Source organism: Clupea harengus, unplaced genomic scaffold (genome assembly GCF_900700415.2).
Source record: "Clupea harengus unplaced genomic scaffold, Ch_v2.0.2, whole genome shotgun sequence".
NCBI classification, from domain to species: domain Eukaryota; kingdom Metazoa; phylum Chordata; class Actinopteri; order Clupeiformes; family Clupeidae; genus Clupea; species Clupea harengus.
In genome coordinates this window covers 54,772-72,852 of record NW_024879640.1, presented here as the reverse complement: position 1 = coordinate 72,852, position 18,081 = coordinate 54,772, and the positions used below count along the sequence as shown (strand labels likewise).

Here is an 18,081-nt window from a genome sequence, read left to right as displayed (position 1 = left end):
AATCTGACAGATCAAAGAGGGGCATAAAGTTCAATAAAAACTCTGGTCAGTTCTGTTCAAAAAGCTGTGATTTACACTTTCAGAGCCGGATGTATATAATACTTGTCTGGAGACATCTATGGTGAAATGTGTCCTAAATTGGTGGAATGACTGCAGCATTTTTACACCAATCCAAACACCTCCTGAAGACAGGAGGCTAAAGGTAGACAGTGTGACGTCTATGCGGATTGGTGGAGGTTGCCATGACAAAGCCATTTGCGGATGAAATGAGGAATGTTGCCAACATGTACGCATGAGGAGGCTCGTGCCCGACACTAAACCCATGCATGAATTGCCAGTTTTCAAGCCAAGAACTTCCACTTATCCGGATAGACGACTATCTGTAATGTGCCACTTAATTGGCTTTTCGTAGAAATGGTGGTGGAAGTGAGCACCCATGCGACAACATTTTTTTTAAATGTTGACAGTCAATTTGGCACTTCCAGGACATAAGTAGCTAGCATAGCATCAGCCATTGAAATGAATGATGGTACTTCCTCACTAGGTCTATATAATACCTCCATGATACCCACACCCATACTTGCTTAAATGTGAAGGCTGAAAGTTGGCAATACTGTTCTGGTTTCAGAGTTTTGGGCATTTTTTTGTGTGTGATGAACTCCTACCCAGCTCCTGCAGTATAACAGTAGTGTTGGCTGATAGAAGACCACTGTGGGCTTTACAGATGTACTCTCCTTTGTCTTCAGTCCTGACATCCTTCAGTCGCAGTGAGAAGTTGCCTTTGGGGATCTCTGACGTGAAGAACTCTGTTCTGCCTTGGTAACTTGAATCTCCTGGATAAGTTTCATTGTCTTGAAAAAGCAGAACTAGCATGTGGCTTTCATCTGAATCAACCTTTGCCCAGGACACCTCTTCAGGAGGAATATGAGAATCCACAGAGCAGTTCAGAATGACCTCTTCACCTACATAGGCAGTCACAGCATGGTCTGCTCCTGTCAACACCAAGTGCTCTGAAAAATATCAATTAAACACATTTGCTCATTTTAAATTAACTACTAAATGTACTAAATAAGGGCAACTACCAGCTATAGTGAACTTAAATAAGTATGAATGTTGAACTTGAACATCTAGATACAGGGCCCCCGACTGTAAACGATCAGTTCCAGCTTGCGTCCAAATTTATTTAAGGTGTGACTGAACAGACGTAAAAAAAAAGGCATTCCTAGAGTCACTGTAGAAATGCTAGGCAGATGTAGCTTTGGCAAGCTGGTAAACCACAGCTTTCCACCATCACTTTTTCATTTGCTTTGATTTGTAATATTTATTGATCAAACTTTTAGGCTACTATTTTTTTTTCCAGTTCCTAGGTTCATCTTTGCAGTGGTCCACTAACTCCACCACAGGAAACAACTGATCAACACCACTGCTTTGCCTTCAGATATTTTACTGCAGAATTATTCATTGTGAGAGATACAAATCAATTCCATTTAGTTCTTCTCAAACATTTATTTTTCACCTAAGCTTCTCACAGACAGGCTGTTACAAATCATTTAACTAATTAATGCAGCATAGGAAAACAAAAATACTTCTGCTAAACATATAAAATGTCTGATCGTACAGTGGAATTAATCATAAAGGCAAACTGAAAAAGGCACACAGAACTCTGAACAGGAACACCCTGAGGCAGTAGTAATATAGAGAAATACAGATTCAAATAGAAAATACAAATGAGAACAGTTTAATTTATTCAGTGTGAAAGAATCAAATCAATTTCATTGAGTTCTTCTCAAACACTTCTGTTAAAGGACCATGCAAGGTTAAAACAATAACCCTCTCACTCACACAGCAAGTCCATGAAACACTACACTTCACTTCACTTCATTACAACCGCTCATGAGTGTCAGTGTGAATGTGCAAGCCCATGCTTAGGTAATCCATTTCATCCATACCAAGACAGTATGCTAGGAATTTGCTACACTAAAGGTTATAGATCTAGCAATTAAAGCATTCATTAACACATTAAGAGTTATATTAATTCACAACTAATATTTCAAGGACATCGAAATATTCAGTATTTTGTTTCGGGGGGACTAGATGTCACTTTTTCAATCAACTTGTGCAAAAGGAAAACGTGTTGTTACATCAATTTTTTCACTGTTCAAGCAACTATACCCATGTGTGCCTCAAAAAAAGAAGAATTAAGTCTTTGACTTTTTCTTTAGTGGTTTTGGCTATTTGTTTCCAGTGACTTTGCATCTGTAAATTTGTGTTCCTTTCAGAGTAGGGTGGCCAGACGTTCTTGACCAGGGTCAACAGCAATAAGGTAAGGGTTAGGGAAACACAATTTTCTCATGGAAACATCATTTACTGATGATCCAGAAGGCATAGTTACTATGTAGTGGTGTACATTAGAGGTGGGAGGAAAAAAATTTGTTTGGTATACACTGTTTTATACTTTTATACTGGTCAACTCTGATGACATTGCTTCTGAAGTCCACAAGATGGCACAAAACCTCATTCTTCTCTTGCATCACAGCGGAAATTTGAATTTGAAAAACTTACCACGCCAAGATGCCCAGTAAATAAGCATAATATATGGGAGAAAAAATAAATAAATGTTTCGCGGAATTAAATAACAATACTTGCTGTATCGTAAAATGTAAGGAACTGCAATAATATCATATCATGGTCCAAATATTGTGATGGGTATTGTATAAGTATAAGTATATTGTCGCCTCTGTGCAAAGCATTTAGTGTTAGATATGAGAGGATGAATTTACACTACTATTGGTAAAACAGATATGAGGAGGCAGAGGCCAACATGGACTGTTAGTGTCAAAAGAGGCAAAAAGTAGGTGATGTATTGGCAAAACCGATATAACAAACAGCTCCTATTCCCAAGAATTGCAAAATACTCTGACCTTAAGTAACTGGTTAAGCCATATTTCAGCGTTTTGTGAAGACACAGGGAATGTCAATGTGTCCTCAAAAAATGTTCTAAATCAATTTGAAAATACTTACCTTTCCCACATTTTGACTCCCATACAGTATATTTCAGACCCTACCAATGCTTCATAGCAATACACCAAGGTTATTTACTGAAACAGCACTAAATAAGAACTATCCATAGGTTTCTAAAATTGTAAGGAGCTATCTTTGTGATTGTGTCTGCTGTACACTACAAGGGTGTGCAGCAGTAACACTATATGATCACCAAGCACAGGACAGGGGTATACATTATCATCAATAGAATGATTTTGTAAATGTTCCGTAAGGATTTATAATCAAAATGAATTGTGAAGATAGACCAAACAGTAACAGAGGGAAACATGGTATAACTTGCAACATCTTATTGCTGATTTGTTTGATATTGGCTAAATGCCTTCTATATGCAATTATTAATGACCCTACAAAAATTAAGATTGGCCATTCACACAAGCATGTATTGGCTGCTGAATATTGATTGAGCAAATGTAGCCAGGTAAAAGCATACCAAATTTTCCAATTTTAGCAGTTCCTGAAAGATATCGAAATGTGTCAGGAGAGCCCCCTACAAAATGTAACCGAATTTGGCTTGAATCCAAAGCATACTATAAGCATACTCATTTTAAATACTTCAGCTTAAGCTGGTCTTGAGATACTGAAATGTGTCAGTTGTGCTCCCTACGGACGAAAGTTCATGAAATTTGGCGTTTGTCCAAAAAGTATGTGCTAAATAAAATAGAAGGCCGATGGGCACACTACCCACACCTTATTAGATTGCAGATGACAAACTCATGACAGATACTATATAGCAATTTTAATTAGTTAATTAAATGTAATTGCATGTAAGTTACTGGTATAGAATAGCAGAATATTCATAATAATGCCATAACCAATGTGCAGACCCAGCCAATTGCAAAGCAACAATTTTTCAAATCCAGTCACAGTTATGCTAAGAAACAGAAAACAGTTATGCTAAGGAACTAAATGCACTGCTTGTTACTGTTACGGCCCTACTAATCAGGCCAGGGGCTCCGCCCCTTGTTGTGTTACGGCTGTTGCTCATCTGTCTCCTGCAGGGTGCTGAGTGCCTAACAGGTAATAGGCTGGCCTATAAGAGGCTGGGGTTTCGCCATGGACGGTCTCTCTCTGCTCCAGACTTCTGCGTTGCCGTCGTAGGGTACGGATTGTTCCAGTTGTGAGAGCCTGGGGAAAGACGTCCGACTACGGAACTCCACACTCAATGCTTCCTCCGTCCTCGTCGCGTTTTACATTATCCAAAAACCCAATCACTACGGGGATTTTCCCAAATTACTTTTCAGCTGAGCCTATTCAATGAAATGAAAAATTTCATTGACTCACCGAAATAACCGTTGCATTTGTCGCGTCCAACGGCACAATGCAGCGCAATTTTTTGACCAATTACTAAACTCAAATGTCGGCGAAAAATCACCGGACGAGCTCCCACATGTCACGACTGCCTGGCTCAAGGCAGCCCTGACATAAAATGGGTTGACCACACCGTAGTGATAATTAAAAGGGTTTATTTACAATAGTACAAAGAGTCAGTATAATGTATTAAAAGGAAAGTGTCGTGCAATGTGTCTAGGGGTAATCAAATAAACAAACAATAATGTAAAACGCGACGAGGACGGAGGAAGCATTGAGTGTGGAGTTCCGTAGTCGGACGTCTTTCCCCAGGCTCTCACCACTGGAACAATCCGTACCCTACGACGGCAACGCAGAAGTCTGTTAATATAGAAGTTAATATCTCTATAACCGTCTCTATAACCGTCAAGGACTTGGCCTTATCTGATCCTTTCTGTGTGCTCTTTCGATGTGTTTATGACCCCACACATTCAGATCTATGACTGTAATAAAGAGAGTTATAAATATAAAATATAAAAGTTCAAGTTCAAGTGCTTTATTTGTCACATACATAAACATGTAGTGAAATGTAAAAGGGTCTAGGCTCCACACTGCAAAAAATAAGGAAAGAGTGCTGAATTAAAACTTAGTGAGTAACTAAATTGAGTTCAATAGTCTCACTGCCTGTGGGTAAAAACTCCTCCTTAGTCTCTCAGTCCTTTCATTGAGACTGCGGAGGCGTCTACCCGACGGCAACAGGGTGAAGAGGCTGGCATTGGAGTGTGAGGCATCCCTCATGATATTCCTTGCCCTCGATCCCACCCTCTTGTGGTAAGTATCTTGCATGGTGGGTAGGGAGGCTCTGATAGTCCCCTCAGCTGAGCGCACCACCCTCTGTAGGTTGGCCTGGTCTTGGGCGGTACAGCTTCCGTACCAGACGGAGATGCATCCTGTGAGGACGCTCTCCACAGCTGAGGAGTAGAATGTCCTCAGGATGGAAGGGGAGACCTTGAACTTCCTAAGCCTCCGGAGGAAGTACAACCGCTGCCTAGAAGACTTTGTCAGGTGTTGTGTGTGAAGGGTCCAGGTTAGGTCCTCAGTGAGGTGCACCCCCAGATACTTAAAACTGGGGACCCTCTCCACAGGCTCCCCGCTGATGGTGAGAGGGGTGTACTCGCTGTCCTGCTTTCGCCGGAAGTCCACCACCATTTCCTTCGTCTTGTTGACATTTAGGGCCAGGTTGTTTGACTGACACCACAGTGCCAGGTCTGCCACTTGGTTCTGGTAGGACTGCTCATTGTTTCCGGAGATTAGACCCAGCATCACAGTGACGTCAGCAAATTTGATGATGGAGGTTGAACTTTAGGAGGCTGTGCAATCATGTGTGTAGATGTTGTAGAGCAGCGGGCTCAGAACGCACCCCTGGGGGGAACCTATGTTGAGGGTCAGCGGCCCAGAGGTTACACCACCCCCCACTCTCACCATCTGGGGGCGGTCATTCAGGAAGCTGAGCACCCAGTTGCACATCTGGGTGTTGATCCCCAGCGACCTCATCTTGACGACCAGGCGCAGGGGGACTATGGGATTGAATGCTGAACTGTAATCTATGAACAGCATCCTCACATAGTTCCCCCTCCCCCATCCAGGTGGGTTAGAGTGGTGTGCAGAAGGTTGGAGATGGCATCGTCTCTGCTTCTATTTGCTTTGTATGCAAACTGGAGGGGGTCGAACGAGCTGGGCAGGGAGGTGCAGATATCATTTTTCACCAGCTTTTCAAAGCACTTCATAGAAATAGAAATAGAATAGAAAAGCCTTTATTGTCATTGTATTTATACAACGAAATTTTGAGTGCTTCTCCTGTTGGTGTGACGAGGGACAACATATAACACAACAACAACATATAACATAACAATACTACAACTATCCAAAAACAGTAGGAACAGCCCCCCCAAAAATATATATATACATTAAGAGTAGAACAAAGTGCGGTGGCATAGACCAAAGTACTTCAATAAATACATCAATTAATACAGCTTTGTTTATGCACATGTGTAAGGTGACTGAGATGTGACTTATAGTCAATAAAGTGCTTAGTGTTCAGTGCATGTCGGTATTTAGAGTTCTGATGGCCGTCGGGAAAAAACTGTTCTTAGGAAAAAAAAAAAAAACTGTGGTCCTTGCTCAACAGGTGGTGGTCTGGGTGAGAGGAGTCTTTTAAGATGTTATTGGCCCTGCTAAGGTAGCGGGAGCGGGCAATGGATTCCAGGGAGGGCAGTGAGCAGCCAGTGATTTTTTGTGCTGTGTTGATGACCCTTTGGAGGGCTCTCTTGTCTGCTGCAGTGCAACCGGAGTACCACGCCGAGATGCAGTAGGTTAGTACACTTTCGATAGTGGTGCGGTAGAAGGCCACCATCAGTTTACACTCCAGGTTGTTTTTCCTGAGTACTCTCAGGAAGTGTAGTCGCTGCTGTGCCTTTTTTACTGTCTCTGAGGTGTTGACAGACCATGAGAGGTCATCTGATAAATTGGCTCCTAGGAATTTGAAGGTGTGGACCTTCTCCACACAGTCCCCGTTGATGTAGAGTGGGGCGGGAACTGCACTTTGCCTTCTGTAGTCCAGAATTAATTCTTTCGTTTTTGTGGTGTTCAGTGACAGATTGTTGTCTGAGCACCACACTGTCAATTTCTGTACTTCATCTCTGTACGCTGATTCGTCATCTTCTGAGCCCGATCACGGTGGTGTCGTCAGCAAATGTAATGATGGTGTTGGTGGGATGGGTTGGAGTACAGTCATGGGTGTACAAGGAGTACAGTAGTGGGCTCAGCATACAGCCTTGTGGAGAGCCAGTGCTTAGAGTGATGGTGGAGGAGAGGTGGGGGCCGAGTTTTACAGTGGCCTAGTGCAGTTAGTTTGCTGACTAGTATGTCAGGGATGATAGTGTTAAAAGCTGAGCTGTAGTCAATGAAGAGCATTCTTATATAGGTTCAACGGAGTTCCAGGTGGCTCAGTGCGGTGTGGAGGGCTACGTCGATGGCATCTTCCGTGGACCTGTTTGCTCTGTAAGCAAACTGATGCGGGTCAAATGTGGGGGGAAGGGTTGATTTGATGTGCCGTGAAACCAGTTTCTCAAAGCACTTCATGATTACAGGTGTAAGTGCAATCGGTCTATAGTCATTCAAGCTGTTGATGGCTGGTTTCTTAGGGACGGGGATGATGATAGCTGATTTTAGGCAGGGTGGGATGGTGGCTAGAGTGAGAGAAAGGTTAAAGATCTTAGTGAAGACCCCAGCGAGTTGGTTGGCACAGGAATTGAGTAACTTTCCAGATACTCCATCGGGGCCAGCAGCTTTTCTCAGGGCTCTCAAGTGTCACGCATTGAGCGTGACAGTCACTCATTTCGGTCTTTAATCACGCACTCCCGCCACACATCGTATTTCTCACGCTGAAAAAAAAACTCTAGGCTATTTAATGTGCCGCAGCGCGCAAACATGACCTGGCCGCGCTGCCCTCACCATGGAGGAATCAAGCACGTCTCCCCGAATCCCCTGGAGTTCTGCCGTGAGGTGCCAATTATCAGCCAATACCAAAAAAAAAAGTGTCTTTTGTATCTGTTGTATCTGGGTAAGATTTAATCTAGCAACCAATGAAAATAAAGCATCCTGGAATTGCGCGCGACTGATCTTCCGAAAGTTTCGTTAACCTGAGGAAACCACTGGAGCTCCGAGCATCAGTCTTCTACAAAGAGCAAGTCGTCTCCTGTTTTAATGTTACAACAAATTCACAATGGTTTGACACAAGCAATGACAACTTGACTGCAGTTAGAGAATATTTCCCAGATAATTAGCATCAGTTTTTAATGAGTGTTTGTAGCCAACACAGTTTGCCTTTTCACTATAGCTTTGACTCCAAACTTCGTTAATAGGCTATAATAAATTCGAGTAGGCCTATTAAAAATATATAAAAGCCTATAATTCGAACAAATATTAGGCAGCCCTTAATATTCTATGATGTGAATCGCGAGCTCATTAGGCATACTAGCATTTTATAAATATCCTGGCCATGGATGCATTAATCATTGCATCTGTCTTTCAAAGATGTCAGGTAAAAAACAAATACGCATCCTGTCCTTCCCCAAAGAGGAAAGCCCCCTAAAAAGGCCAGATTAGGCCCAGAGAACGTAAACACATTAGAGGAGGAGATGGTGGAAGAGGAAGAGACAGTACAGGTGGAAGAAGAAGAGACTGTACAGGTGGAAGAGGAAGAGACAGTACAGGTGGAGGAGGAAGAGACAGTACAGGTGGAGGAGGAGGAGGAGGAGGAGGAGATGGTGCAGGTGGAAGAGGAGGAGACAGTGGAAGAGATGGTGGAAGAAACAGTGGAGGAGATGGCTAGAACAAAAGGGAGAATAGTCCCAGGAGCAGCCACCTACAAGACCTCTTTTAATAGTGAATGGACCTCTAAATGGCCATTTATTACTGTAGGAAGCACCAGCTCATATTACTGGTGCTCTATCTGCCGCCAAGAGAACTCCTGTGCCCATCCAGGTGTGCGGGATGTGACAAGGCACATAGGCAGTAAGGGGCATCAGGCCAAACAGCAGGCACTGAAGTCAACCAGCGCAGTCAAAAACTTTGACTTGCCAGTGACTGCAGAGATGAGAGTGTAAGAGGTCAAGGTACATTTAAATGCATAAGGTTGACTACAATGTTCATGAATACAATTTTTCCTAATTAATACATCCAATTCTATGACTATGGCATATATAATGGGAACCAACACCGAAAATGATAAGAGTCCAAAAAGGCAACAAACACCTACAATAAACAACACAAGTCATAATTCTCTCTCTCTCTCTCTTTCTCTCTCTCTCTCTCTCTCTCTCTCCCAAATTGAATAAATTCTTAGTAATTGGTTGAATTGTCAGTGCCATGTGTCAAATCTTTTCTGCAAGTCTGATCAATTATTAACAACAACAAAACACTAATAATAATATGGGGGGATGGGGGGCAGGGCTGGTCTGTGGGCATACGGCAGGGGAGGGGCGGGCGGAATGGGGTCGTGGCCGGGAGGGGGGGGATATGTCACTCTTGCCTCACTTCAAAACTTGAGAGCCCTGTTTTCTTGTACTCACTGATTTGAGCACACATCTCACCTCGTATTCTTGTAGGGTGAGAGTGTGGCTGCTGGGGGTTGGTGGAGTCAGTGCAATTGTGGTGGGCCTGTTGACCTCAAAACGGGCAAAGAAATTATTAGGTTCCTCTGCCAGTGAGGCATCAGCGTGGACAGTGCTGGTGTTCTTGTAGTTGGTGATGTTTTGAATTCCCTGCCACACTCTCCTTGGATTATTATTAGTGAGATGGTCTTTGATTTTTTCCTTGTAAGCCTTCTTGGCATCTTTGATGCCTCTCTTCAGGTTGGCTCTAGCAGTACTGTAAAGGGCCTTGTCACCTGACCTGAAGGCGGAGTTCCGCTCCTGGAGTAGGGTCTTGACCTTGCTTGTCATTCAAGGTTTCTGGTTAGGATACACCCGAATCCTTTTGACTGCAGTCACAGTGTCTGTCCAATGATTGATGTAGGACAGTACAATCACTGCTGATGTAAGGGCCACTGGAAGATAATCACTCAAACATGATGGTTTACTTTTCTTGGGCACTGGGACAATTATGGACTGTTTAAAGCAAGATGGGACGACAGCTTGGGCCAGGGATGTATGGAAGATCTTGGTATACACTGGAGCTAGCTGGTCAGCACAGGATTTAAGGACCCTCCCAGGGATCTGGTCAGGCCCCGCAGCCTTTTGTCCATTAACACATCACTCTCACTGACTATGAAAGGGGGTTTGCTGTTATTGCCAATCATGTCGGCCATAACTGCCATTGAGTTGTTGTTTTCACCCCCTATCTCAAAACGTGCATAGAAAGTGTTAAGTTCATCAGCAAGGGAGGGGTCAGAGCTACACACCGAGCCGGGCTTTTTTTTTTAAAGCTCATCATAATCCACAGGCCACACACACTAGCTGGGTCACCTGCATTGAAGTCGGCTTCCACTCTGTCCCCATATCGGCGCTTTGCAGCTTTCACAGTCTTCCTCAGACCATAAGCTGCCACTTTGTAGTCTGTCATGTCCCCTGTAGTAATCCACGTATTGTAGGCGGCAGTGCGCGCTGATAGTGCTGCCCTGAGAGTCCCATCTACCCATGGTTTCTGGTTTGGGAAAACTTTTATTTTGCCAGACTGAATGGTCTAATTTATTAGTAGGTGGATGTAGCTCCCGACCACTTCCGCAAACTCACTGACGTCAGGACTCCCGGAACATCTCCCAGTCAGCGTTCAAATGCTCTCTCTGAGCAGGCACTTTCAATGAGTTTACTGTCAGACTCTGAATAATTTGAATAAAAAATTGCTCCAGTGAAAGTTAAGGCAGTCACCGACAAACAGAAAGGAACATCCCCCGTGACAACATCCAACTGTTAAAGTCCTAAATAGAGGGTGTAGGAAGACTGAAAGAAAATGGCGCAAATACAAACTTCAGATCTACTATCAAATTCATAAACAGATGCTCCGCAGTCCGCACATATAATACTGAAATTGACAGTCTTTCTTCTGTAACATTATCAGTAGAAACATAAGCAATGCTCGTGTGCTAATTGCAACAGTCGAGAATTTAACTAACTCCCCTTCAGGATTGGGACCTGCACTTCTTCCTGTTAAAAGTGCAACGAGTTTGCGTCTTAGGTCAAATTTATATAATTAGGCAGAACATATCCTCTCATTTACAAACAGCTCAACATTACCAGCAACAAAGAGTGGGGAACTCAGCTTGTCAAAATTTAGTTTGATAGACAATGAAACTCTGGAATAAACAGTACAGAACCTCAATTCTTTCAAATGCTGCTTAGATACTCTGCTTTTCAAATCAGTTTTTCACCTCTTAGCAGCAGATGCGCTTAAAATTGTAAATATATTACTGCTATCTAGCACATTTCACTAAAGTCCCTAAAACAGCTGTTATAAAGGCCCTACTGAAAAAGAATAATCTAGATGCTTCCATACTAGACGATTACCTGTCCATATTTGATAACTTTCAGTCAGGTTTCCGTGCTGATCACAGCACTGAAAGAGCTGTCATTAAAGTTTTCAATGAGAAATTATTACTGATACAGGCAAAACATTTATATTTACATTTACATTTAGTCATTTAGCAGATGCTTTTGTCCAAAGCGACGTAGGGAGAGAACAGTCAAGCTACGAGCAATAGAAACCTGGTGCAACAATAAATACTACTTTACATAAGAAATAGAAAAACGAAATAGAAAATAAAAAGAAATGCAGGAATGTATCATCAGTCCTAGTGTTGTTGGACCTTAGTGCAGCCTTTGACACTGTTGATCATGATATCTTACTACACAGACTGGAACATTGGGTTGAACGGTTATCAAGAGACTATGATTATACCAACTCACCTAGTAATGACTATGGTCCCCTAGAATCTTATTGTCAATGCATTCACCAAATTAACAACTGGATGTCTAGAAATGTCCTTCAGCTGAATATGAAACAAAACTGAAATACAGCCCCAAATCAGAAAAAGTTGGGACGGTATGGAAAATGCAAATAAAAAAAGAAAGCAGTGATTTATACATTTACCCTGACTTGTATTTCATTGCAGACAGCATGAACACAAGATATTTCATGTTGTGTCTGGTCAACTTAATTTGATTTGTAAATATACATCCATCCCTGCCATTCAGGCCTCCAACACATTCCAAAAAAGGTTGGGACGGGGGCAATTTAAGGGTAGTAATGAGGTCAAATAATGAAATAATGACGTGATTTGAAACTAGTGATTTCAACAGGTCATTGTAATCATGAAAGCAGCATCCAGGAAAGGCCTAGTCCTTTAGGAGCAAAGATGGGCCAAGGATCGCCAGGTTGCCAACAAATGTGTGAGCAAATTATTGAAATGTTTAAAAACAATGGGCCTCATTCTCGAACATTTTCTGAAGTTACTTCTGAAATGTTTCTTACGGGCTTCGGAAAAACAACGACAAATTCATGAACGCTTGAAAATGTGTTCCTACGCAGCAGAAGTGTTCTGAGCTGTGCTCCACCGGAAGAGTTTTCTTAAATTGAAAGCGCGTTCTTGTGCTCCTGAATTTGCATACATACACGCCCCGCCAGCTCCTTATAAGGGCACGCAACCGTACTGACGTGTGCAGTCAGAATCGACCGAATCTACACGAAAGCAACTCGTAAACGAGTCATGTCAAAGCGGAAAGCAAGCACAGTAAACGCAGATCTAATTTCAACGGTGCAGAGGTGGACCGTTGCAAGATGTAGATGTGTCCATTATATTCCACTATAGCTATATCAACGTGATTGAGTTTAGTGCTTATTTATTTATTCACTTACATTTGCAGTGTTCGTGTACATTCACATTTACATTTAGTCATTTAGCAGACACCTTTGTCCAAAGCGACCTACAAGGGAGAGAACAGTCAAGCTACGAGCAAGCTACGAGACCTAGTGTAACAATAAATACTACTTTACATAAGAAATAGAAAAACGAAATAGAAAATAAAAACGAAGTGCAGGAATGTAACTGCTATAAGTGCAAGTTAAACACTAGTCGAAGTGCCAGTTAGGAAGGGAGGTGCTCTCTGAAGAGTTGGGTCTTCAAAAGCTTCTTGAAGGTAGAGAGGGACGCCCCTGCTCTGGTAGTGCTAGGCAGCTCACTAGACGAGCGCAGCATTCTGGTGTAGTCCTTTTATTTATTTTATCACGGTGACTCGTAGAATCATGACAACTTTACATGTGAAACGTAATTGTTAATGATACAAATATTCTCGTAATTATTATTATTATAATTATTTGAATCCGAGGATGTCTGTAGAGTTGATGTGAACGCAATCACCAACGATTTCTCACAAATTCATTAACACTTCTAACACGGAGAGTTTTCTTAAATGCGATTCCTCAAAAAACCACAAGATGGCCCGCGGAGCCATCTTGTGGTTTTTTAAAGAATCGCATTTGAGAAAACTCTGGCCGAGTTACAACTGCTATTTCGAGTTCGGACAGTCTTCTGAAGTTTAGAACAAATCCCAGATGAGAAAACTTTCATGAATGCCAAATGTTTTCCTAAATCCAATTCAGAAGAAATTCCTTCTTAAATTCTTCTTAACTGCGTTCGAGAATGAGGCCCAATGTTTCTCAAAGAAAGATAGGAAGGGATTTGGATATTTCACCCTCTACGGTGCATAACACAATTAAAAGATTCAAGGAATCTGGAGGAATTCCAGTTCATAGAGGTCAAGGGTGCAAGCCTAAGCTGAATAACCGTTATCTGCGATCCCTCAGACGGCACTGCATCAAGAACCGTCATTCATCTATAAGCGACATAACCACATGGGCTCAGGATTACTTTGGCAAACCTTTGTCAAGCAGTACAATACGTAGTTACATCCGCAAATGGCAGTTAAAACTTTACTGTGCTTTACTTTTCTGTTAACCGTGTCCAGAAGCGCCGTCGATTTCTCTTTGCTCGCCCATGCATATTTCAACAAAATAATGCAAAACCACATTCTGCACACATTTCAAAGGCATGGCTGAGGAAGAAAAGTGTGAGGGTGCTGGACTGGCCTGACTGCAATCCTGACTTTTCCCCAATAGAGAATGTATGGCGCATTTTGAGACACAAAAAAACAAAATTTTGAGACACAAAATGCGACCACAAAGACCCCATACCGTTGCACACATTAAGACTTGTTTGCAGGAAGAATGGGACAAAGTTACACCTGAAACGCTTCATCACTCTGTGTCTTCAGTCCCTAAAACGTCTTAATGTTGTGAAAAGGAACGGGAACATTACAAAGTGGTAAATGCTTTACTGTCCCAACTTTTTTTTAAATATCGAAATTGAATTAATTCATGAGGTAAAACATCAAATAATGTGCTGTTGTATTGTTTCAATGTAATACAGGTCAAAGATAATTGACAAATCACTGTTTTCAGTTTTAATTTTAATTTAACATACCGTCCCAACTTTTTCTGATTTGGGGTTGTTTTTGTATTATACTCATCTTGAAACAAATTGTCTTAAAGTGAAGGGCATTGTTAAAAACCTTGGTGTCTTAATTGATTGCAATCTCAGTTTTAACAACCATGTCAAAGCAGCCTTTATCTCCAGCAGGGTTCACTACAATGGTCTTTTCATAGGCCTTCCTAAAAAGACTATCAAACAGCTTCCGCTTTTACAAAATGCAGCTGCATGAGTTCTTACGAAAACCAAAAGAATTGACAATATTACTCCAATACAGAAGTCCTTACACTGGCTTCCAGCAAGTCACAGAATTGACTTCAAAGCACTGCTGCTTGTTTACAAGTAGTTAAATGGGACAGGACCAAATTACCTCTCAGAAATGTTTCAGCAGTATACTAACTAGATCAGTGGAGCAGCTAGAGCAGTATAGTGGCTAGATCTATAAGATCACTGGAGAAAAATACCTACTGTCAGAAATAAACATGGTGAAGCAGCGTTTAGCTGCTATGCTGAACAGCTCTGGAACCAACTTCCTGATGACACCAAATGTCCACCGCTTTGCCAGATTCAACACGTAAGACACTGTTCTCAGATGCTTTTTGTTAAATGGCCGAATGCTCTCTGCTTTTTATTAATTTACCTTTTTATTTGTTTTATCTTTTCTATGTTCTTTTAGCTTTGTTTTGAATCTTTTATTCTATTTTGATTATAACTCTCTAAATCATCCATTTGTCAAACAAGTCTGCTCTTTAGTCCAATTAGGCCTTACCGGCCCTGTCAGATGCAGTTGTGCATGAACGCGTTCATTGAACACGTTCATTTTTATGAGAATGATGAACTGAACGCAACTTCATGACAAATAATAAATTTGAACGGTGAACACGTTCATATTATCTGAGGTCCAGCGCCACTGAGGTCTAGCTAAAACATTACGGAATGTTTTCCTTCTGCTGAGGGAAGACGCCTCCTAAATCGAATGCTTGTACCATGTCGTTGCTCAGTACCTGTAAGGCCATAGTAATTATTTGTTAAATTGCCCAGACAGACCATGTTTCGGTAAATGACCATATTTGGTAATTGCGTTGGTCATGTGACTCCACTTCTCACGGTGCAAAGTTTTTTATATCGCTTCACGGCATATTTAGATGGAGTAGCAGTTAACTTCGGGCATATTTTCACATAATTGAACGTTGCACTTTGTTGAAGTTGTGTGCGTCCATGTATACGTGGGTTTGACTGTGTAGCCTACCTTGTCATTATGTGTTTGTTATAGTTTAGCTTTCTCATAATTGTTACGAGCACTGTCACTTAATTGATCTAGCATGATGCACTGTTCGTGAACTCGCTTAGCATAAGCTGGTAATGTACAAATACGAGTGTTACAGGGTTTACCTATGCTAACTTTTGAGCGGTCTTTCATTTAGTGTACATGCCCTTGTTGCCCTGAGATTAAGCCAGTAGTATGTCATTGCTGAAGAGGTAAAATTATTACCCTGTTATTATTATTAGTTCCCTGTATAATTCATTATTTAAATGGTACTACATACTAATTAAAAAAACAATGAAAATGAACTGAACTCTGAACTAGTTCAGAATTTAAATGGTGAACTATGAACGTGAACGATTCATGTTTACTTGTATGAACTGAACTTTGAACTAGTTCATGAGAGGTGTGAACGTGCACAACACTGGTCAGATGACATCAAATGTGCTCCAACTGTAGCCAGTTTCAAATCTACAGTGCCCTCCACAATTATTGGCACCCCTAGTGAATATGAGCAAAACAGGCTATATTGCAGGCTATATTGCTGTTTATCCTCTTGGTCTTTCACTCAAAATATTCACAAAAATCTTACCTTTTCATTGAAGTAAAACTATTGAAAGAAAAAAAAACTGTTGACATTAAATAAATATTTTTTTCCCAAAACATGTGTGCCACAATTATTGGCACCCCTTAATTTAATGTTTTGTGCAGCTCTGAGTCTTCTCCTATAATGCGTGATGAGGTTGGTGAACACATGGCACGGGATCTGAGACCATTCCTACATGCAGTATCTCTCCAGATCCTTCAGATTCTGAGGTCAACGTTTGTGGACTCAGCTTCAGCTCATCCCACAGATTTTCTATGGGGTTTAGGTTGGGGGACTGTGATGGCCATGGCAAAACCTTTATTCTGCGGTCGGTGAACCATTTTTGTGTTGATTTTGAGGTGTGCTTCGGATCATTGACCTGCTGGAAGGTCCAACCACAGCCCATTTTAAGCTTACTGGAGGGGGCTGTTAGGTGTTCATTTAATATCTGCTGGTATTTGATGGAGTCCATGATACCATGTATCCTAACAAGATGTCCAGGGCCTTTGGAAGAAAAACAGCCCCACAACATCAAAGATCCGCCACCATACTTCACATTGGGTATGGGGGTCTTTTCTTTATGGCTATCTTTCTGTCTACGCCAAACCCACCTTTGATGTTTGTTGCCAAAAAGCTTTATTTTGGTCTCATCTGACCATATAACTCGGCCCCATTGAAAGTCTGACTTACATTTGGCAAACTGTAGGCGCTTTAGTTTGTAGTTGATTGACAGCAGAGGCTTTTTTCTGGCAACCCTCCAAAACAACTTGTGGTGATGTAGGTGGCGTCTGATGGTAGTTTTGGAGACTTTCTGACCTCAAGACTCAACTCACCTCTACAATTCTCCAGCTGTGATCCTTGGAGATTATTTTTCCAGTCGAACCATCCTCCTCACGGTGCATGGGGTCAATGTACACACAGGTCCTCTTCCAGGCTGATTCTTAACATCTCCTGTCGCTTTAAACTTCTTAATAATTTCCATGATAGTGGAAATGGGTATTTTCAACTCTTTAGAGATTATCTTGTGTCCATTTCTTGATTTGTGCAGCTCCACAACTTTCCGTCGCACTTCGTCACTGTGTTCTTGGGTCTTTCCCATAGTGATGAATGACTAATGGAATTTGGCCTGTGTCACCTCATATTTGTACGCCAGTGGAACAGGAAGTCATGGTTGACCTCTGTGAAAGAAATGTTTCTTTTTAATTATTATCATGAAGTTGATATTAGGTTGTTAAATGGAAGTCTAAGCTGTTCCTTTGTTCTGATGAGAGGAATTCTATCTGTGAGAACAGAGATGTTAAACTCAGACCTGTCATTTGATGTTTAGGGTAGGACTGAATTAGGAGACCATGTGTTTATGTGAACTCATTCTGGACTGTTGTGTTAAAGTCTGGGTTTGGGGGTCTTAGGTAAACATTCTTATCTCTTGGAACCAGAGTACGGGATGGTACAAGGGGGGAGTGTTTTCCTGCATGTTCTGTGATATTGTCTTTGCATAAAGTCTGTTTCTTTTTACCAGAGAAGGCAGTGATGGGTTGAACAGCGTTCTGAAACCACTGCGCTCCTCTCGTAGGAGTGTAGGTTGAAGAAGCGGTCTGACGCCATTCACTCCTCTTTGCCAGAGTAAAAGTCAATTATTTATTATATTCTTGGTTGTGTGAGTCTTAATTCTGAGGTTAATACAGTCCTGATAAGGGAAATAAATCCCTAACAGTTTGGTCCATTCGATCCGGAGCTCAAGAAGGACCAGATGGACGGGAGCAGAAATACGAAAGCCGAGAAAGAAGGACAGAGAATGACCCTGCGTGTTGAATTGTTCGTTGGGCCGGTTGACGGATT

At 41.8% G+C, this 18,081-nt stretch overlaps 1 protein-coding gene across 1 annotated transcript in view; it reads right to left on the bottom strand.

Moving 5' to 3' along the window:
• The window catches only part of LOC122129421 (putative butyrophilin subfamily 2 member A3), a 43,378-nt gene that overhangs the window by 17,024 nt on the left and 8,273 nt on the right, over nucleotides 1-18,081 (bottom strand). Inside the window, exon 3 of the mRNA XM_042704338.1 lies at nucleotides 666-1,010. Coding sequence (XP_042560272.1) covers nucleotides 666-1,010 — 345 coding nt within the window. The remainder of the gene's footprint in view (nucleotides 1-665; nucleotides 1,011-18,081) is intronic.